The following is a 23,083-nucleotide window of genomic DNA, read 5'->3' as shown; positions in this document are numbered from 1 at the left end:
AGCAACCTGTCGTAATTATCATTTGGTGTCTTGTTTTTTAGCCCGTTTTGAAAAGATTTATAATTTGGCTTTCTATTAACTTTCTTGTTTGCCTTCTATTTTGTGTTTGACGTTGGATAATTAGGACCACTTCACTGGTCAATTATGAAAATTAGGCTGTTTATATAATAGGGCACTATTAAAGCATTAGATTGAAGGTAACTAGCGCTCTAAAAAGAGGCTTCTTCATTTAGGTAATGACTGTCAAATGGTGTTGGAAGAGGATGGAAGGGGACTAATTGTTAATCTAAAGGTGAGCAGGAATGGGTCAAATAAAGAGGTTTCAAATGTAATCGTCCAGCTGATTAGAGCTTCAATGATGTAAATTACATACTTTCACTCTTTTGTCTCTTTTATTTCCTTCCTAAAGCAACACATTTAATTTAATTAATAGTCTTGGCGGAATAAGAGAAGGAAATAGTTAAATTGGTAGACTATCTTCACAGGTACACACTCCAGAAATAAAAAAAGAAAAATGCAAACAAATAGTTGTATTTGATATTAGTTGTTTTAAAAAGTTAGACAAAGCAGACATAATGGTATGCACTCAATTTTTCCTATTTTAAATGTTGTTTATCCCTAGCCTGCTAGGCAACACTGTCATTTTGGTCATCTTAGAAAACAAAACACAGGGGAAAGATGGAAATAAATGCAAAAGCTTCAGATTTGTTTTTGGTATGACCTTCATTCCGATATTCAGCCAATTTGGGTTATTTTGCATGTGTGACAAGTAGTTTTTAATTTGATCAATCCCATGTTTTAACATTTTTTATTATATTCGTTGTTACTTCAGTGTCTACTTCAGCTTCTGTTTCCAGGGGGGTTGAGCAAACACAACAGGTTTCTTGCATGGACTTTTAGCGTAGTTTTAAAGTGAACCTTTTTAATCAAGCTTTACCCTTAATTCGATTTCTAAATTTATTCTTTAATTTTGATGATTTTGATTTAATTTTTTGCATGTTGGAGTTTTCTTTTTTTCTGTTTTTTAACCCTGTAACCCTGGACTCTTGTTAAAATGGTCAAAGAGCTACAAGTGTTATTTAGGCTTAATTTGGCTCCATAAGCATCAATAATTTTATTTTTTCTAAAATGCTTTTATTTTTTGAAGAAAAAAAACTGAAAAAATTGTAATTTTTCTTCTTTAAAGGTTTGTAATTATACTATAATTTTAATATTGTGTTCAGGCTTTGCCAATTATTTTTTTTTTATATCACTTCATCAGCAACAAGAAACTTTCTTGTTTTTACCTTAATGCTGAATCACTCTGTGAAAAACACTTTGAACCATTTTTGCCACAAACTGCTCTGCTCGCACCTTCTTTTTTTTTTTTTAATTTGCATAAAACTGATTATTTTAGCTGCACTGGTGATGGTAAAATGCATGAGATTCATGCTCTAACTAATGAGAGGCCATTACTGCTTTTAATTCAGACCCCCGGCTCAGCAAAGACAATTAAAGCTGCCAATATATTCCTAATTCTCCCACACAATAAAAACAAGTAGTGTTTAATTTCAAGCTGAGTTTGGTATCATATAAGAGGCTTTAGTAATGCTTGACAAAACACTGCCATTCTATGTAAGAATTCCAAATATCACAAAAACGCCTTAAAAGAAATCACTTTAGGGTTAATCATTAGTCTGCTTATTACTTATTACTAGTGCAAACTACAGCAAAAGCTTAATTAGCTTTGATTTTTGCACGTTTGCATTTTGGCTCATGGCTCTGCAGCGATGCTGAGTTAGGAATGAGAGTGGCAGGAAGCCCATCCTGTGCTGCAGGCGGGGTTGACTGTCCAAAGTGAGCAGGTTCACAGGAAACTGCTTCAAGCCACACATCACAATGCCTTTTTTTTTTTTACTCACAAACAGTTGCAGAGGACATCTCTGAGGTTCTAACCTTCACCATCACCTAGAAAATCTTTCCCCCAACCCCTTTATGTTCTACTGTTCCCTTCAACTCGGAGCGCTGCGAGCAGTGGCAGAAAGAGAGCAGCGGCTCCCGTTCTAAAGTTAATAACTTTTTAATTTAATTGCTTAACTTCACTGTGCCCTTAATATGTACACCCCACTCCCCCCGCCTCACCCCTCTTCCACTCATTGTCATTCAATGTTTGAGCTCCAATTTGCCACACGGCTTTCTGGAGCCAAAAGGAGGCTACGAGAGACGGGACGGACTGGTGGCAGCAGCAACAGACAAACCGTTTTAACGGATGACTGAACAAATTAAATTTGAATTCAGACAGCAGCTTTAATCTTTTACAAACTTGACAATGGAGCTAGCTTTGAAGTTAACTGGACTTTTAAGAAAACATCTAAATTGCATACTAAGAGGTGAGCTTTGTTTTTTCTAAATAAAGTTGTATTGAAAGTCCGTTTTAAGACAATGCATTAGAATGCATTGCGATCAGTTGCTTTTTTTTTACTTTGACTTGAGAAATTCATTTTAAAATCAACAAAATTATGATGTGGAGTCTCTGAATCAGGCCGATGTGCGAGCACCAAGTATGCAATGGAATTAAAATGCTAATAAAACAGCCAAGACGCAATTCCTGTATTAAGCTTAATAAAATATGCATAGCTCCTTGTGAGCCATATGCACAGAAAATGGCAGCCTGATATGGGACAGAGAGAACTGGGAATGAGTCACGGGCTGTTGACGATCTCAAAGAGTGTAGGTTTGGTCACCGTTAATAAAAGTGCAAAACACAATCTGTCAAAGCAGCTTTGGCTTTTTTTTTTGCCAAAAGTATTCACTCACACATCTAAATAATTGAATCCAGGTCTTCCAATCTCCTGTATGGCCACAGATGTGTAAAATAATGGACCTATAGCATGCAAATTGCTTTTAAAAACACGTTTAAGAGAAAGAGAAGAAAAAAAAAACGTTATTAGGAGCTCAGTGAAGTCTACCGTTGTCCTAAGATGAGGTGTCTCCTGTGCAAAAAACATGTGGAAAAAGGAAACCATAGATGCTGAGGTGCATAATTCACAAATCCCCAACTTTTTGCAACCAATACCCCATTTTGACAATTTCAGTGAATGTAAACTGAAAGCATACATTTTAATTCTGTTTGTGTGGTATAGCAATACTCTGTTAATTAGGTAGAAATAGACAAAATTGGATTTATTTAAGAAAAATTGCTGCCACAGTGTTGTAGTTTTGATTTAAAGAATAATCAGCATCAAAAAGGGTCCAAATAAAACCAATTATTAAAACAAACATTTGGGAAGAATTGTTTTTTAAAAAGACAACTTGAAGAGAATATTGAATTTTCATCCATAACGTGCTTTACATTCAGAGTAAAACACAAAGTGCTCTACATTATCCTTCAGTCTGAGAAGCAGTTTACATAGATTAAAAAAACAGATGCTTTGTTTCATTTAACACATTTTTGGAAATCTTAATTAAAAAGCTCTGTATCATAACGTCACCTGGAACAAAACACTAATGACATTTTTTTATTAGGACGTAGGTTGAATTTAAGTTGCCTAAAATTCAATTCATGAAAAGAAAAGTGAAATTATCCCATGGAGTACTTGACTAAACAGGTGTTAATGTGAAAGCATTATATTCTTTGTATGAGTGGGTGGCGATCAATAAAATCTTCCGGACTCTTATTTTATCCACCATTACCCTTTCCACTTCATCACCAAGAGACTCTTGCTTTGGATAATTTAAGAAAAATTGTCATATGGTCTTGAGGGAGTTTACTGCTAATTAACTAGTCAAGTTTCCTCATATATGCTCCTTTCAATGCAAAACAAAGTCGCAGACTGCTGTCACAGCAAATGTGATGTGTTGTTGTTCACACTTTGCTAATAATTGCATCTATGAGGGAATGAAGTCAAAAGGTTTGGTGATTCTTATGTTTCTCGTGTTTTGAAAGAAACAAATAGAGTAAAATGAGATACAATGTTCCAAATAATGATATGTTTTAGGCCTTTATCAGGATGTTAGATGTTACTCCGGAGACTGATTGATCAAAGATGAGTCGCTTTTCAACAAAACCTGATGTAATTTGAAAAGAGACTTTAAAATCTCAGCTCTTCAGATCCAGATTTGGATGATTGTGCAGCATTGTAAACTATTTGATCCTTGAAGAAATGCAAAACGTGGTTTTTAAATATTCAAGTTATTTATGACTAGGTTTTAAGTCGTTATAACTTCTTTTTGCTTCACACCTTTCTGAGCTTTTTCAAAATCAGCACAGTAGAACATTTGTTTCCTCATTAAGAGCTAGGATCTAGAATAAGGAATTTATTCTTGACAAAAAATCAAAAAAAAAAAAAAATTAAGACTTAAGAAAAACCTGCAAATCAAAAAACGCTTCTGAAAAAAAACAAGACTTTGTACAATTGGATCTCTCTTGCACATCTGGATCTAAACAAACACCATTGTTGGTTTCTTTCACTCTACCTATATAAGTGAGGGATTATGTGATTCATTGTGTACAATGTCAAACATTCTACAGCTTGAAAAACTGATAATATTATGCCAATAACAAAAAACAAACATTAAATACCAGCAAGGGGGAAAACCTGCTTTACATATGATATTCCTGACAGTTGGGTAAAGCAACTTTAATAACTCTTTTTCTGAAATTCAAATGAAAACATAAGATCATATAAACTGAAATAGGAAAAAAATCCATAAAGCATGCTTTAATTCTTTAAGTTTTTCTCCTCATTATTAAGATCTTTTTGGGAGGGAGAGATAATGAGCAGCACTGTCCACATACTTTTAATATTTGCGTTTGCCCAGACACTTCCCGTATGAAACTAAACAGTCTGCTGGAAGTGATAACGAGCCACACAGGAGACGCAGGACTCTGCAGTGGAGGAGAGGCTGTTTGCTGGCAGGTGTAGGCGTTGCCTTCAAATGCAGACGATCACTGATCAAAACAACCAAGTTTTACTCTGCAAATAATCAGTAAAAGGGATGAAATGTAATATTTGCATTTAAATGTTAATACCTGCTCAGCCTGGAGATCAAATTCTCCAACATGAAGATCAACAGGTTTACTTTTCCAATTACCGTCATGTTGTTCCGCAGAATGGCCACAACCACCTAGTATTGGTACCAGGAAAAAGATCAAGGTATTTTCAGATATAATATGCTCCTATCGCTGCTAAATCGGAGGGGGGCGTCCATCCAGTTACAGATGTGTTGTTTGAATGGAGGGATGTCTCTTTTTCCTGGGCTCATTACCTGCAGGCAGCTGCTTGGTAATTGTTGACTCTCTCTGTAGGTTCAGTGCAGTTGGTTTGGGGTTCAGCTACTGTGCTTTTTAAAAATCTGTTTATTATTATGGGAGAAAATTGGTTCGTTTTTGTGTGTGGCTGTTTTAAGGTATCATAATCCTCAATCTCTGATCATTTAATCAAAAGAAAATGGTGGTGCAGAGTATAGCTAAGATGTAAACAAGACCAAGTCCATGTCCTCTCAATTTAACTTTTTATACATTTTTAAAATTAGAATATCAAAAGTTCAACCATTACAGTGATTTTTAAGTTGAATATACTGTATGGTAACAGGAAAAGGAAGCCATTTCTGCAGTGTGCAAATTCTTCAGGAAGAGTGATTCCAAACTAAACAAATAAAGAAAGTGGAAAAGAACAAAAACCACCTCCAGCTAGAAAAGACAATAAAAAAAAAAACAAGCAAACAAAAAAACACACATTACAGAACATTTGACAAGATATAACAGAAAAAAAGAAAACTAAAGATGATGAGGAGAGGTAATCAGAAATGAAAAATTGTTGAAAAGATAACAAAGACCTCTGCATCGTCCGTTCATTTCTGATAATTTTGATTTCTCTTTTAAAACTTTTCAGTAAGTTTCTCAGAAAATCCTCTATAAAAAAACAAAAGAGAGAAAACAATGCATCTGGTCCTGGTTTCAATTAGGATAAATGTTTTAGCTGAATTTCAAGTATGCAGACTTCCAGAGAAAGTCAGATGTGACTCATGAAACACATAAGCTGGATGAACTGATGTCCTTGAAGCACTCTGAGTTGAAACAAAGTTGAAAGTAAACCAAATGCCTGCTGGCACAAGCAGACCACATTACCAAATAATGACATTAGGAACATTTAGATAGTAATATTTCAATTGCAGGAATTGTGTTCCAAGAAAATGCTTTACTTTGCACAGAACCATGGAACTAAGTTGCATTTAATTAAAAAAGAAAAATGAAAAATGAAACTGTGATCTCAATTCTAATTTGTACTTGTATAAGAAAAAACACCCCAGGTGTAATTCATTCTCACCTTTTTCTGTGTTATCTGTTTTACAAAAGCAAAGAAGCACAAACAGGCTGGACACTAATTCAATTTGCTCATGAAAACTATAAGATGACCTGCTATTAAAAGTTGAAAAGCCACGATGTGTCAGACACATCCATTCTATTTTTATTTTTATGTGCTTGTCACGATATCTCCAGTCTGATTTGTTCTTCCTACTTACTTCATCCACAAAAATTACAGAGCAAAGCACTGGGGAAGTATTAAATATTGACCAGTATGAACTGTTTATTTTGCTTTGTGGTGATGCAGAAAACGAGTTACAGTCAATTTTTCGATAAAATAGGATCCACTTCTTCTGTGCTTTGAGGTATTCTTTTAAGCTGCAGAGGCATCCAGGGGCCGTCAATAAAGTTCACAAAAACACACCAGACTAACAAAAGCCGTTTCTCAGTAACTCACCAACCATAAATGTCAAAACATCACAATTACTCATTATTGTTAAAATAAACTTCACAGAAATTCCTTATATTACTACCCTTTTTTTCTTAGAGTGAATCAGCATCTTCGAGTAATAGAAGTTGTAGATACGTCCTTATGCCCTCGCTTTAGAACTATAACTGTAGTCCTAAAAAGGATTAAAGCAAAAAACGAAAACAAATTATACCGAAAAACGGAAAAAAAATATTTTAAAAAAATCGAAAAAGACATTTTATCATAAAACAAAAAAAAAAATTACAGCGAAAAATAAATAAAATTTTATATAAAGCAACAGATAATAAAAAATTATTACAAATATATATCAAAAAGAAATACTGCGTGACCACACCCATAATGTAAGTGTCCTGGTCAGCCATGGAACTTCGCTGCTTTGTGCCCAACATCATCCTTGGGATTGATTCACAGACAAAACAAACTATCCCTACAATATTTGAGGCATTCCCAACTATTAACTCTGTAAAAAGTATAGGAAGAACAAAGCAGTACATAATTAAAATGGACACAGATAACACGGACAAATTGTCGATATTCCACTGTTAATTTTAGCTCATCTTATAGTTTTCATGAGCAGTTGAGGTCAGTGCCCAGTCTGTTTGTAGTTATTTGTTCAATTAGAACGAAAAACGTGGTAAAAAAATAAACGAAAAAAAAATCCATCTTTTTTTAAACACACGGAAAAATTAGAAAGACTTTTTCTTTTTTAATTGAATGCAATACGGTTCTATACAGAATATAGAGCAGAAAGTATTAAAAGGATTGAACAGACGTTTATAAGAAAATATTTCACTTTGATTTCTGCTGCTGTTCATGGTACTTTAAAGAAAAAATAGAAGTGTAATAAAAAGATTCACTTTTTCTGGTGAATGTTTAAAAAGTGCACAGGAAGAAAAAATATTTTGAACTTCAAATTGTTGAAAAGTTGATAATTTTTTTGTAATTTGCTTCAACAAAGCAAAGCTTGATTAAACAGGGAGCTTTTCTCTGCTGTTCAAAGGGAGAGCTTGTGGTTTCTGCACCTGGGTGATTGACAGCAAACAGGAGAGCCATGAGTTCAGACAGTTGAAGGCAGACGGAAACACTTTCAAGGAGGTAATTCAACACAGAACACGGGAATAGTGTGACGGCCTTTAGAATTGATTTGACTGTTTTTTAACAGCCTTTTGTTTGAAAAACTTTAAATTAGGAAAATCACCACCAAGACATTCAAATGTTTTACATGATTTGCTTTTTCAATCAGATCCTTTTTATTTGTTTTTACATAATTTCTTTATTTTATATCTAAAATACCTAATGAGTATTTTTCAGAATTTAATTTTTAATATAAAAAATTAATCTTGAACATTACCAGTCAATATTTACTCATATTTTCATTCATTCATTCATTTTTTTTTTTACTTAACCGCTTTTTCCCTTTCGGGGTCACGGGGCTGCCGGAGCCTATCCCGGCCACTTGTGGGCGAAGGCAGGGGACAACCTGGACAGGTCGCCAGTCTGTCGCAGGGTAGAATGTCCACAAACACACACCAATTCACTCTCACACTCACACCTAGGGACAATTTAGAGTTGCCAATTAACCTATGAAGCATGTTTTTGGACGGTGGGAGAAAGCCGGAGACCCCGGAGAGAACCCACGCATGCACGGGTGGAACATGCAAACTCCACACAGAAAGGCCGATGTAGTTTTTCACATCCCCAGCCGGGACTTGAATCGGAGGCCTTCTTGCTGTGAGGCAAGAGCGCTAACCACTGCGCCACCGTGCAGCAAATTTTCATTTTTGATTTAAATACTTTGAATTATTTCAAATACGTGTTGTAAAAGAAAATTACATTTATAAATATTATACATGTTTTGTTTTTTTCTTGGGGTAAGCAACACATAAACCACAGTACAATGTCAGATGAATAGACTGAAAAGAATCTTGGCTTCAAAATTGGACTTTTTTAATAAACAGGGGGAAATGCATTAGGTGTTTTTGTAAAAGAACAGGGCATTTAGAGTAAAGTGGGTCAGCCCACTATAGTTTTTCAATATTAAATTAACCAAAGAGGACATCATAGTCACATGTCTATGACAAATTCAGTGTTTCCACACATTGTAATTGACCGTATTTGCTGCCATCACATTTGATGGTACTCTTTAATTTTTTTTTTTTTACATATAGTAAAATTAACCCTTCATGCCTCAATCTAAATGGTATTTTCCAAGATCAATATAATCAATGTATTTCGTTTTGAAAATATTTTAAAATTGTCATAGATCACAACTTGCCTGAGACAAATTGAACAAGTTCAATCATAGGAAACTGAATTAATTCATGGACTGAAGAGATTAATCGTTACGCCCTGATACATGAAATAGGCATAAAAATATTCATATTATCCGAAAATAAGAATTAGTGAAATTATTTGAAAAAAACAAAAAAAGTTCTTAATTTATGAAGTTTACATACTGATTTTTGATGTAAAGAAGCAATTTTATAAAACAACACAAACAATGTGATGCATTGTTTTAGAAAGATGATCAATTTGAAAATGAAGTGTCTCTCTTTAATTTCTCTAGAAAAAAACAAAACAAAAAAATAAACCGATGGGCGAATATCCTCCAGTCATCATTTCTTTTCATATTTTGCCTTAACTGTGCTACCTGCCAGTATTAGCCGCCCATAAGAGAACCACTATGTCAACCATTAAGGGAGCCTAAGCCTCTGCATCTCATCACTAAGCATCTCCATCTGCATTTTGGAGATTCACTGAGAGAGAGAGAGACAGATCTCCTTTGCATTCCACCAGCTCAGACTTTGCATCAAAGACGGTGGCTGATTTGATTTTGTCTCCGCTCACAACACCCATCTGTGCCATCACCCGTAAAATAGAGGAGGAATGAGAGATGTAATGAAAGAAAATGGTGCAATTGATCCGTCTTATATTTTAATGGAAGAAGAGATCAGTCTATTACAGCTGCTTTCATCTTGTTGTTTAAACGTAAAGCAGAGTGGGAGCGAGGTGGATTGAAGAATGGAGAGAGGGTGTTTGCCTGCTCTGTTGGGAGATTTGCTACCTGATCCATGTATTCTTAGCTTATATTGATCCCTCACAGCTTCATAATCAAACAGTGGATCTTGTCAAAAGTATATTGAAGTACAGCAGACAGCATTTGTACTGCGGTCTCAGGGTGATTAACACTTCCATGCTGCCCAGAGGTCCATTGTCTGTGCAGGAACTTACTCTGCTTTAATATACATTAGTAACCAAAAAAGTACAGGGGCACGCAGGTGGCCTGCTCCTAAAATCAAGGTTATCGGGGCGACTTGTCATAGCAAACACTTATATAGCACTTAAGGTGAGACGCAGGCATGTCGTATGGATTTTTCCTTTTTTTTACCCTCCCAAATCCTATGCGCTGCCCAAGGAGCCTGTTGGTGGAATTCAAGTGATAAGTGCACACTCCTTGGGTGCTTCTTACATGCAGCCTCACTGTTGGAAAGAAGGAAATTAGTGTGTGGGAATAGTACAAGCGTCCTGCGTGCATGCATGGTCAGTAAGGACCATGCAAGTACTCACACCTTACTAATGACTAAGGGTGCTGAAAGGACACCATATGACAGGATCACCCATACGTTGGGATTATATAAATTTGCTTTCTCCCACTCCCTTTCAAGAAAGCTTTCCTCTTGACAATCTAAATATTTATTGGTTTCATTATGTCATTTGCTATATGCTAAAAAGCTAACATTTTATTTATGATTAAGAGTAATACTTGAATTATTTACAAGTGTATGCGAACGTATGCATATTTTTTTAATCAATTTTATAATTATCCTATGTTTGAATTATTTTTGTTCCGCAGAGTTCTGATTTTAGACTATTTTTGCTTTGATTGATTGAAAATAAATCATTTCCAAATCCAAACTGGTCATGATAAGTTTACATCACACAAAAGTTAAAGTCCCATTATCTGTCTCACCTAGGAGTGTGATATTTGTTCTCTGCATTTGACCCATCCCCTGGGGGAGCCGTGAGCTGCAGACACAGGTGCGCTTGGGAACCATTTGGTGGTTTAACCCCCCCAAAACCCCAATCCAATCCAACCCCTTAATGCTGAGTGTCAAGTAAGGGGGCATTTGATCCCATTTTTAAGAGTCTTTGGTATTACTCAGCCTGGATTTGAACTCACGATGTTTCAGTCTGAGCTGAAAATTGCTTTACCTATATTCAAAATCTCTAATCCTATTAAGCCTGTTTTTTATTTCTTTTTGTCAATTGTTCATACCTGTTCCCTGTTATTGGTCAGACTGCCGTCCGTGGTTGTTTACCATGCACTTTCCTGCTTTTTCTTAGGTTTGTTTTCCTTTTACTTTTGTTGTTATTGTATTTGTAACTTATCAGCCCTTATAGAATTCCCTTTTGAGCCCCATACTCTGTTTTTTTAATCAAGTTCTACGTTAGCTATTAGCCTCATAACAAAAATGTGTGACTACTGAGCCAGAGCAACCAAAAAAATGCAGATCCAGCATCCTGCAGAAGAGCAACACATCTCTTAAGACATGACTCAGGGAAAAAATAAATTACTTATTATTCCAGGAACAGTCCTGGAAATGAGTAGATTTGTAGTACAGCTTTAAATTTTCGTTAAAGAGGACAGGGAGCACGCATTTCTGGAAATGTCTATGAATATCTTAAATAAAAAGGCTTTTTGTCGTAAACTGTCAGCACACTGTTCTGTCTGAATGACCTGATCAAGTTTTCTTCCTCAATTACTTCTAGCAGCCCTTTGCATGCAATTATTGTCACCCATATTGGGTTTTCCAGATAAATTCGATTAAATCCCACTTGATTAAAAATGAACACCTCTTAATATCCATGACATCTAGCAATTAGAAAAATTACAAACTCCCTGATCCCATCTTTTCCTTCTAGGACTTTAACGTTGACTTTTTAACTACATATTTTCCTATTCCTCCCATGTACCTCGAGTTTTAATCAAATGATCTTTTTGAGGAGAGACAACATTTTCTTTGAGTCGATGCAGCGAACGGAGACTCAGTCCTCTGTCCGACATGCTTCCACTATAGTATGCTGTGTTCCCAAATTTCCAGAGTCCAGACTTACATATATAAAAACACAAAAAAGCAAAATACAGAACAGTTCAAGATTGCTAGTGTGAGGGGGGATTAATCAAGAAAGGACAGTTTATTAATCTCTTAACATTAAAACCAGGCTGCAGCTCTGTGTCTGTGTAAAACTTAACTTCTTTCAAGTAAAAGTGTGCACCAGGCTAGGAGCTATGGCAAGTAATATACACCGAGGCTGGAAAGAAAATAAGATGAGGCAGGATATAATGGGTTAGGGAGATGATTCTTGTGCTGAAATCCAAGGAGGTCTTTTAAAACTGAGGGTTAAGAAGCTCGTGATAAGCCACATACTGTGTTTTTTTTTCATTCACTTTCCTTTCATTGTTGTCCCAGCGGAGCAAAAGAAGAAGAATCTCACAAGCCAAATCCAGTTCCTCCTCTTTCGTGAGGGTGTTTGTCGTCTTACTGACAGTAGCCTGCCACACAATGTGCCAAAGCCATAACAGCACTAAAGTTAATCCAATAGTACATTTAATTCTTATTTTCACTCGGAAACCTCACACGGCGGAGATGAGCAGAAAATGTCCTTGCTAATCCTGCTGCTCTGTGCAGTTTAGCATTCGCTTGAGAGCTGATGGCGCTTCACCCCTGCTGTCTACCCTTCATCTTTTCCAAGTTTAAATTGGATTCACTTGCAAGAAAAGCTGATTCTTTTGACTCTGCAGGGGACCGCAGAAGCGTCGCCCATCCAGAGAGCCGTGGTTTGAGAAAAGGGAGCATTTTATCAGGAAGCGGCATCTGGCATAAGAAAGAAATGTGTGCTGAGGTGGAACAGAGGGTGGAGTACCTTTCTGAGCTCCATCACCTCTTTGTCTTGCAATTTCTTAAAACCTAGTCATTTAGGTAGACTGTGTCACAGAGATCATCTTTCTTGGTGCCGGGCTAGCACGTCTGTCTTCATGCATTGATAGTGCTTGAGGACACATTTAAAAGACTGGCTGAAACGTTCAATGTTTAAATGGTTTTGTTTCACATTACAGTTTTGACTGTGGACCAAGCCGCTGGGATAACACTACCCATTCAGCTTGTTGTTTGGGACAGTGTTTCCCAAAATAAGGTCTGATCAAAAAGATTTTGGGAAACCTGTTGCAAAGAAACATTTCAAAAGGAAGGCCATATGGATTTTTATTTTTTCTCACGTAAGTCTTGATTAATTTGATTTTAGAAAGATGCAGGTCTAAAATCTCAGTTGGGCTTGTATACTTAGAGGACAGTATTTTTTGTTTTTTTAACTTTTTTTTCAAATTGGACCTGCATTTGTTTTAATTATTGCCTTTTATTGGACATGACACATTGGAAGCAAAGTAGTGTGCAGTTTTCTGCACCTCTTTGTCCGTCCTCTTTTGTTTGCAAGGCATTTTTATTTTCAATTTTCTTTATTCATACTGTACTATTTTAGATGTTTAAGGGTTTTTTGAATGCATGGAGCTTGTTTTACTTCCTATCTTTGGTCTTTTGGTTACATGTCTTCATTCTCACTTTAGCACAAGGCTCCCACATCACATCAAAACCCACATTTTTACATTACCTAGAACTTCCAAACTTGCAAAAACAAAGCAGACTGCCCAGAGTAACAACTTGTGGCCTGGACTATGGATTATATGAAAGCACCTTAAGTGTTTTCAATTTTGCAGGTGACTCAAACTATCAGAACTGTAAAAATTAGATGTAGATAAAGGGAAATATACAAAACCTCTTTCTGTGTCTAGAAGCTTCCTTCACTAAGATTTAGATAGATCATGGTCATGCTAGGTTACACCTCATGCTATTCAAAATTCCCAAGTTTCCTGTCTTATTTAATGATGTGGAGGAGGACAGGTTTTGTCGCAGAGATGCCAGTCGAGTTTTGGTTGATATATTTTTAATCCAACCTGTGGTAATTTGGTCAATCAGCAAAACTATTGTAGCTCATGCTTTGATAAGGGATTAAATATCATCAGCGTGACCTAATTCTCCTTCTGAAGTTCCTCCTTAAGATTTTATTGCTGATATTATTGTGGAGATGAAGAACAAAAATAGCAGCATGCAGTAAGGAACATTGGAAAGCAACAAAATTGCCCATGGGAGGTTGATATGTTGTCCACATTCCTCCTGAATTGGATTCTGACAGAGGTAAGGTTTCTAAAAAAGGTTTTCTTATCATATCACTCATGCTAGGGTCATTTATTGTTGTCGCTTCTTTTTTCTGCCACCAGCTCTATTGTGTTACTGAATCTAGCTCAGGTCATCTTGGGAAAAGTGTCCCTTTTCCTTGTTAAGACAGAACAATGAGAAGAATCATTCAAATCAGATAAATTACATAAAACCATCTGGGTTATTCGCAGCTGTGAGCTTTCAAGAAAAAGGAAACTTGTTAAATCACAAAAGTTTATAAATTAAAAAAATTCTATCTTCATTTCTTTTAAAAAATAAATAGTATATAAATTGTGAGGACATTTTACAAATATTATGTGTAAGGGATAATAGCTGACAAGGTGTCGACACACAAGGTGGACACTTCAAAAACCATTATCCTGCTTACACAATGGTCATAAAAAAGTATACATATATATATACTGTCAGTGAAGGTGACAGTGGTGGTAAATGGAGCATTCGGGGCAGTAACCCCCAAGCTGGAGGAGTGGCTACAACAGATACCTGGACAGACCTCAGACCTCTCAGTCCAGAAAAGCACAGTTCTAGGAACAGCTAAGATACTTCAGGACCCTCAAGCTCCCAGGCCGCTGCCCGAGCTTGGGTGAGAAACCACCCGCGGAAGGGTGAGAGGGGCTTTCTTTTTTTATATATATAATCAATCAATTTTTTGTACTTTATTTTTCTAATTTTTTGGGTTTAAATTGACAAAAAGTGGAATATTTGACTATTTTCATGTGTCATGATGGCTGAGCCAGCACAAACCTCGACTGCAGCTGCAAAGGGAATGGATACATATGATGATCATCCCTATAGGGTAAATAAAGCATCAGTTCAGAGAGAAAGTTCACTTCTTACTGCATGTTTTGTCCAGATAACAAAGCAAAAGGTTGTTTCAAAGAAGGCAGCAGAGTGATAGAGAACATTTGGGTCATGTACATTCTCTCTGTCCATTATCACTTTCTAATCCACACTCAGCAGCCAATCAGAATTGTGTATTCACCTGGATCACGGAGTGATAAAACATAAAACATTAAAAAACAATAAAACAAAAAACTGGCAAATTACCAAAAATTTACCACAATTTTTAGGATATTCTACAAATTCTTCCCAAAAATAATCTTTAGTCTGGTCCTATCTTTGATCAGTAAACATCCTATCATAATTATATAATGGCCAGTCGTAATATTTGACTCCCTTTATCTATAGTTCCTGGATTTATATGTTATTTGGTCGATCCACATACTGTATTTCTTGTTCCCAGATTTTTCTTAGTTCTTCTTATCCTTTCTTTTTAGCTTGTTTAACAAATTACCTTTTAACTTCCAGCCTTACCTATGTATATTCAAAGTTGCTAACTCTGATACAACTATTAGTTGTAACAACTAAAGAAATGTTGCAGTATTTTTTATAGACGTTGTTTGAGGGAAAACATGATGTCTACTGAAGAACATTTCTAATATCTTCCTAGCAGCAGAACAATCATTCTGTGTCTTTTCGTTTCATTAGTTTTCAAATTATATTAAAATGTGTTCACCGTAAAATTCCTATAGGTTCAATTTTTGTGTGTTTTCCAAGTAATTGCAAGAAAAACAGGGACGTGCTAATACTGCTGTGCACAGTAATTTAGCCAAACAGCAAAAAAACTACTGATAAACATCAAAGATCCTCAGTAATTAATCATGGAAGTCTGGAAAAGTTTTTCAATTTAAGTAGAGGCACACTTAACATGCATGGATTGATGCATGTGTGCATCGTTTCTAGCTCTGTCAAATGAAAAGGAGTGGCTGCATTAAGTGCTTTATTTAGTCACTTTAAGCATGCTTTACTGGGCCCTCCCCTCTCCTGACTGGCCCTCTAGAGACTGCCATTAATTCAGCACAGTCCTCTCAAGGCTTCATCAAAGTTAATCAGAGCTAAACTTAACACAAGACTTTTTTTCCCTTGCTTTGAAAAGGCTTTTAGAAATGCATATCCATGAACTGCCACCGGATATTTGTTTGTCTAAAAGTCTGTGAAGTTAAGGGTTTTATGTCTTGGAGCATCACAGGCAGTAATAAACTTTACAGCAGGTTATATGGCTCTGTTAACAGGCTTTCCCTCTCTGAGCATGCCTTCTGTTTGTGGGATGTAATAGTAGCTTTGAGGATATAACAAAGCATGCTAAAATGCAGGAATAAAGCTCAGAAATATATTTATTTTAAAACTAGAAAGTTTCTGTTTTTTTGTGCTGCCATGAATGAATTGTATTTGCTTTAGTTTTCTGTGTCGTATAATTGTCTTCTGTGATTGTTTCTCAGTTTGCGTTGTATTTAAATTTTATTTTAAATATAGTATTCAATTCAGTTTATTTTTGTCCTTGTATTGAGTAAGTAAAAGGCGAAAACAAGTTAAGTGCTAAATGAAAAACCCTTACATTGGACCCCCCCCCATTCATGTTTGGGAATCCTCTTCTTTGTTCTGGTTTTCAAAAAGATGCATTTGAGGTCATAAAGATTCACACTGAAAATATGGGGGAAAAAAATAGAAAGGTACTATCTATATTAGCCATTAAGAACAACGTTTTAAAAGTTTGTTTGAATGTTGTTTTTTGTATAGTTTTTTAGCCTCATTTTGCATGCTCATATAACTATGGTTATGATACCTGTAGCTTTGATAAAATTGCAGTCATTTTATTCATTCTTACTGTCATGAACTTCCACTTGTCAAGAGTTTGAACCTTCATCTCCCATCACACGCGCACTCATACAGATTTGCCTCTACTCAAAGGACAGTTTTAGGTAAAACAAGTTTCTACTTGGAATATGGAAACAACCCTTTCTTCTTCTCGGGTGGTTAAGTATTCAAAAAATGTCTTCATTGACCAATATAAATGCACACACACACACACACAAATGTAAAGCAATTTTTTGGTTGTTTGTTTTCAATCTTTAGCAACACCTGTTTGTGGGTTCATTTGTTTTACTTCTTCAGGCATGAACTTTCAATCTTCAATAGACCACATCTAGTGTACTTTCCTTTTTGAAGTTCCACTTCGATCATCTTTTGATCTATTGTAAAAGTGTTTCCCGTGGGCTCTTAAACCATTTTTGGGGAAGAAAAAAAAACATATTAGGACATAGTTTCTGCAGAGCAGCAGTAGTTTATTAGAAATTCACCTCTGAGTTGTGGGGATTGTTGGCATGAATTAAGCCTGCCCTATTTCCAATTGTTCCTTTGTTTACAATTTCTCCCACTACCTTATGGCTCCTCACACCCCCAACGTAACATTAACTGTGTAACAAAAATAGCGAGTGATATTGGAGCTACCCAGTTGTAAAGTTTTGAGCCAGACACCAGCTCAGAAAAACGTAGACGTAGTCTACGATGCATCAGATAAATCTTTAGAAATGGAATTTTAGATCTTATATTCTTTAGATATGTTCTCGATCATCAGAAAAATGCTACTAGAACATGTTATAAACACCAAACACATGGTTTTTCTCAGTGTGGGTCTTTAAAGTCTAAAATAATCCTTGTAAAACATCATAAAAAGTCAGAATAAAAACTGGTTTAAGGCCATGTGTGTTGTGGAATAAAACTATAAAACTTGCGTTATAATTGATAATTGTTAATTAAATAATAAACTGGAATTATGATTATGACAGAAAAACTGCATACACAAAAATGCTCTTATGGAGCTAAAACATCAATGGTCATATAAATAAACATGTATGCTTCTCAAAAGGGAATTATATCAGTCTTAGTTAGATTCTAGCAGAAATGTAGACACCATCTCAAACTTTCTTTAGGCTTGGTTTGCTCTTGGATGGCATCTCAAAATCTAACCAAAACATAAAAAAAAATATAAAAAATCATGCACATCCCCAGCATTATTGGGGCCAGGGACCCTTGAAACAAACACTAATCAAAAAAGGAAAACAAAGACATGAAAAAGAGAACCTGCTGGTCCTGCTGAACATTAATTCTAAAATGTTTATTTTTTTGCAACAGCAGTCGATATGTCAAAACCAGAAAAAATAAAAATAAAAAAAACACCAACTGCACTTGCTGCTCCCTTTCAGATATTGCAAAAAAAGAAAGTGTAGCTGTTACCCATGAGATTTTAAAATGCTTTTTTTAATAATATATTGCTTCTTCAAAGAAAGGCAGATATCATCCTCGCTCTGATAAATCTAAGTCTTAAAATAAAATTCATTAAAAACTAATGCTTGCAATTTTTATGTTTAGTTTACAGGAAATGTTCAATCTCTTTTGGGAAAAGGATTATTTAAATTTTTTTTTTTTTTTCCTTTTATTCTTAGAATTAAACTTGCTACTTCTTAGATTTAAACTTGCTCTCAACAAAGTCAAACACATTAGTAAAAAAATGCTCACCTGCAAAAACAGGCTTTGGTCAAAGTTGTATGCGCTGGGTCGACCTTCCAAGGTGGAGAAAGCCACGTTTCCTCCAGTCAGGGGAGAAATATCGCTGAACTCGTCAGTACACAAAGCGGTCTTTTCCTCCTCTCCTGGGCGAATAAAACCTTTGGCATCCTTCCCATAAGTCTTCTTACAAGAGGCGCTGTAATATTGGTAAGGTAACCAAGGTCCACCCTCCTCTGTGCGTTTGTAAATGGCGAAGCTCTCGGGTCGACTGGTGTAGAACTTCAGGCGTATGTAGGTTATCTCAAAAGCTTTCCCTGGAGAAATAACAAATTATTTATTAGGGTTTTCATCCAAAGTAAATTGCAGATTAGTTTTCTGACTATCGGCACCAATGTGGGAGTAGGAATCTTGTCCTAAAGCACAACGAACCCCGATCCACAAATTGACAGACAGGCTTCTCAACTCAGTGAGATAAATTCACAACCTAAAATATTCATTAAAATAATGATTAATTTATAGTTGTTTGTTGGTTATATTGAGGGCAGCCGGATGGCTCAGTTGGCTGTCTGACTGGCGCATGGGAATCTGGGATTTTATTGGGGGACGCAGTGAGCTTCATCCAGTGTGTTCATCCATTTGGTCTACATACATACATACAGTGTACATGCATGCATGCATTCCATCCATCCATACATACATACATACATACATACATACATATACGCACACACAAGAAAAAAAACTGCTACAGCTGGTCTCTGCCTGATCTGAGTTTTGGTAGTGGAATGAGTTTTAGCATTGTGCTGACATACTTGTTTCACTTGGCTAGAGCGCCTTTAGTGGTTCTTCATGGGACATTAAGTAGTAAGCTTACTCTGAACTACACTGAGTCAATACTTTTTGAAAAATGTGGTCCCTCCCTTGTTAAGACCTCCTTTCCTTTTTATCATCCCCTACATTTGACGCTACCGAATGCTCAATCTTGTAACAGATTGATGTATTCTATAAAATGTATATATGCTACATAAACATGCAACATCAGATTATGTGACACTGAGGCAGTGTACAAGGGGACCTTTTTACAATTTTATTACTTCTAAAAGTGTTTCTTAAGGTGAGAACATGCTCTTTTTTGGTATTATTTTCTTGGTGTATTGTTTGTATACAATGTACTACAACAGTTCAATTTCAGGTTTTTAATAAAATAATGAAAAACATTTACAAGTCCCGTATAATTTTTTTTAAATTATTGTTAAACAGTTTATGTAAGGATTTAAGTAATGTTATGATTTGGTTGATTACCTTTCTTTGGTTCTAACATGTGCCTTTCCTTGGGTTTCTGTGCAGACTGGCTGTGACTCCGCCCATTCACCTGTGGATCCTGTGGAGCAGTCACAGCTGCCAGCACTTTTCTAATTAGCCACGCAGTATTTAAGAAACTCTCCAGAAAACCCCTGAGCCATCAGTGTTGACTCATCCCGTTTCCTAGTGCACTGTTGCTATGCACAATTAGTTATATCTTTTGGTAATACTTCTTTTTTTTTTTTTGCATCTGAGTTCTCGCCTGCCTGGCTGCTTGCTTGCTTTCTTGATTGTGACAAGTAATGATGATGGGAAGCCTAAGCGTAGTGATGGTGAAACCAAAGCTTTCTGAACCAAACTGAATGAAATTGCAATGGAAGTGGCTCAGGGTTGTAAAGCGTTTGAGACACTGAAACTAGTGACGTCTGTTGACTGGACTACAAAATGGCATCAGAATAGAAAAAAAAGACCAGGATGTCACGAGTTATGTGTGTTTTTAGAAAATAAATGTGTGCTCAATTTCAGAAAATGGTGCTCACCCTTGATAATGTTAAGGAATGCATAAATCCAACTAAGCAGTGTTGTAATTGGTAAACAGGCACAAAGCAGGTATTTTCAAATTACAAGATCAGTTGTGGAATTAATCTAGCTGGTGCAGCTTAATTAGGCAAATAAAAGGATAGGGGCGTGTCCACTTATACTCATGTGTTGACTGCATTTTGCACCTTGACTAGGCTTTAATTAATTAGTTAAATGTCTTTATAATGCTTTCTACGTGAACAATTCTAAAAAATAGGGTAGCAGATGGATGGCAAAGCTGTTAGTTTTGTGAGAGAGCTGACATTTTTATCCCTAATCTTAAAGCAAACTTAGTTTCCAGATCTTTTTGATTAAGTGCTGGCATGTTTGCTCTCTGTAGATGGTTCCATCAGCGATCTTGGAGTCATATCAGGGGAACTCGCAGAGTAATGCCTCCTCAGCGTGAGAGCATGAACAAAAATCTGCTAAATATTGTTCGACTTGAAAGGGGATTAAGCGCGCAGCTGAAGTCATTTTGAGACCAGGATGCAAGAGCTCTATTAACAGGCATCTTCACTGCACTCCTGGGTGTTTTCATCTGCATCATTAGATACTGAGCATCCACCGCTCGCCACATTCAGAGAGTGTAGCCACACGCTCATACAGCCATAATGGCATCTGTTGCTTCCCTTTGCCAAGTCAGAACCAGGCATCTTCTGTCTAGGAGTCCTACCATCATTTAGCTTTCATTTATGCCCCGCATGAGGTGCGCTCAGGCCTGCTGAGGCAAAAAACATAAAAGATGCAGAAGGTGGAGGATGCGCTTGATATCCCATGTGATGAAATGCAGACTAATTGCAAAAGATATTTGTGGACTTCTCTGGTTAAAGTTTAATGATTCATGAATCATCTTTGTGATCCACAATCTTTATTCATTAGCTAATATGGGAATAACAGTGTAAGTTCAAATGGTTATGAGGGCACAGCAGAGGCAGTTGGATTTTTGGCAAGTTGTGTCAAAACAAAGCAAGAATTCCAGAAAATGTGCTGTGGTAGTGTTCCATATACAAGTACAGTTTTTATTGAAAATTTGTTTCCAAACCTGTTCATTTGAAGCAGTTTGTATATGACGCACATTTGACGCCAGTTTTTCTTCTCACTTTTGTCACAACTTTTAACGTAAAAAAAATATCAACATTTCCAAAAATGGGCAATAAGGTGGGTGGAACAAGTCTGATAGTTTTGGAAACGCATTTTGTGTGGGTATCAACATACACCTGTCAATTAGAAGGAAATATCCTTGTTCAGGCACAGTTTCAAATATTAAGCAAGATAAGTGTTGTTATTGATATAATGGTGTGGTTTGGTGGATACATTTTGTATATTAAAAAAAAAGTTTGTTTTGACCCTTTAAGACCAGAGTTTTTTTCTAGTGACAGAAAATGAGATGAGCTCTTCGAACTAGTATAACTCCTCAACCGTTCACCCAATAACGTAATTCCAATGGGTTTTGAAGTAAATTGAAAAGAGTAACACTTTAGAACCATAAAGTGTTGCATACCAGTGCAAACTGATTTTGTCAGCTTCAGAATCCATTGGAATTACTTTAATTATGTGAACGGTTGAATGGGTGTGATTATGCAAAGAACATCAACACTGGTGCAGCAGTTTCAGTGTTCAAGGGTTAAGCCAATAGGGAGCTTTGACTGTACATAATCAGTATATATGAGAACTGGACCAAGTGTGACATCACCCATAAAAAATGGCTTACTTCTGGCTTCAGCAAAATGAAGTCAATTCAATCGCCATTTTTTGTTGGAGCCGGACATCGTCAGTAGGCAGTGAGTGGTCTGAGTTTCAGTCAACATTTCTATGGCAACCACACTCGCCAATCAGGAGTGATTTTTTTGAAAGCAGGCTAAGGAGAATCTGTCAATCAAATGTTTTGAACATTAGATGTGAGACCACCTGATCTGATCTGATCTGATTGGCCAGCTTATACTGTAACTTGAGTAACTTGCACTAAATAAAAAAAATATAATAAAAAAACAGGATTACCATAAACATGTGAAAAATGGACGGCAGAGCTAGAATGGTTATTCTGACAAGAATGACTGAATATAGCTGTTTATTTCTCAATAGGAGTCTTTTGGAACCAGTTGGTACTTCCTGTTTGGAATGAGAGGGGGGAGGGGTCACTCAGTCTAGTTCTCATTTATACGGTCAATAATGAGGACCTACGGTAGTAAAACAAGCTCCTAGTGGTTACTTGGCAAACTGGCCTGATTCCAGTTATTTGTGTTTTTAAGACAATTTTAACAAGAGATCGGCTTTATGTTGCACATTGCTGGACAAACGTTTTAATCTGTTTACTCATTATCATTGTTTTAAAGTCTTACTTCCTTCTTTTGTCCTAAAACAGATGCGCTCTTGTGTTTGTGTTTCTGTATCTGCATCCTCCTCTCAATGCTGTAGTTACAAGTCTACATGTTTGTCTTACTACAGATGTTCCTGCATATTTGTTTGTGTCTGTCTTTCTTTTTCTCTCAGACCTTCGTCAGCTCGACAGATGGTAACCCCCTGGTTGTGGTGGAGGTTTCTCTCTAAATCTTTTATTAAGAGGGATTTTTTTTCTCCCCATTTTGGCTTGTACTTCTTCAGCACAGGGAAAAACTCTTTGATAAAAGCTATTGGTCACTTTTATAGTCTATTTGCATACAATTAAAATATTCAGGCTATACTGGAATCGGCTGGACTCAATTGTATTATAAGTTATTTAGCTCTGTCTAATGATTCTCTTATTTTATGTTTGTACATGTCTCCTGAAAAATCTTCTACATTTTTTTT

At 36.2% G+C, this 23,083-nt stretch overlaps 1 protein-coding gene across 2 annotated transcripts in view; it reads right to left on the bottom strand.

The window, feature by feature from the left end:
• Nucleotides 1–23,083, bottom strand: part of lamc3 (laminin subunit gamma 3) — a 151,830-nt gene that overhangs the window by 124,795 nt on the left and 3,952 nt on the right. For both annotated transcript variants that reach the window (XM_011481525.3, XM_011481527.3), the window contains exon 2: nt 18,425–18,729. In XM_011481525.3, the coding sequence (XP_011479827.2) occupies nt 18,425–18,729 (305 nt within the window). The remainder of the gene's footprint in view (nt 1–18,424; nt 18,730–23,083) is intronic.

The sequence above is a fragment of the Oryzias latipes genome, chromosome 12 (genome assembly GCF_002234675.1).
Source record: "Oryzias latipes chromosome 12, ASM223467v1".
NCBI lineage: Eukaryota > Metazoa > Chordata > Actinopteri > Beloniformes > Adrianichthyidae > Oryzias > Oryzias latipes.
Note: the sequence above shows the minus strand (reverse complement) of the source record. Positions and strands in the feature narration are given on the sequence as shown.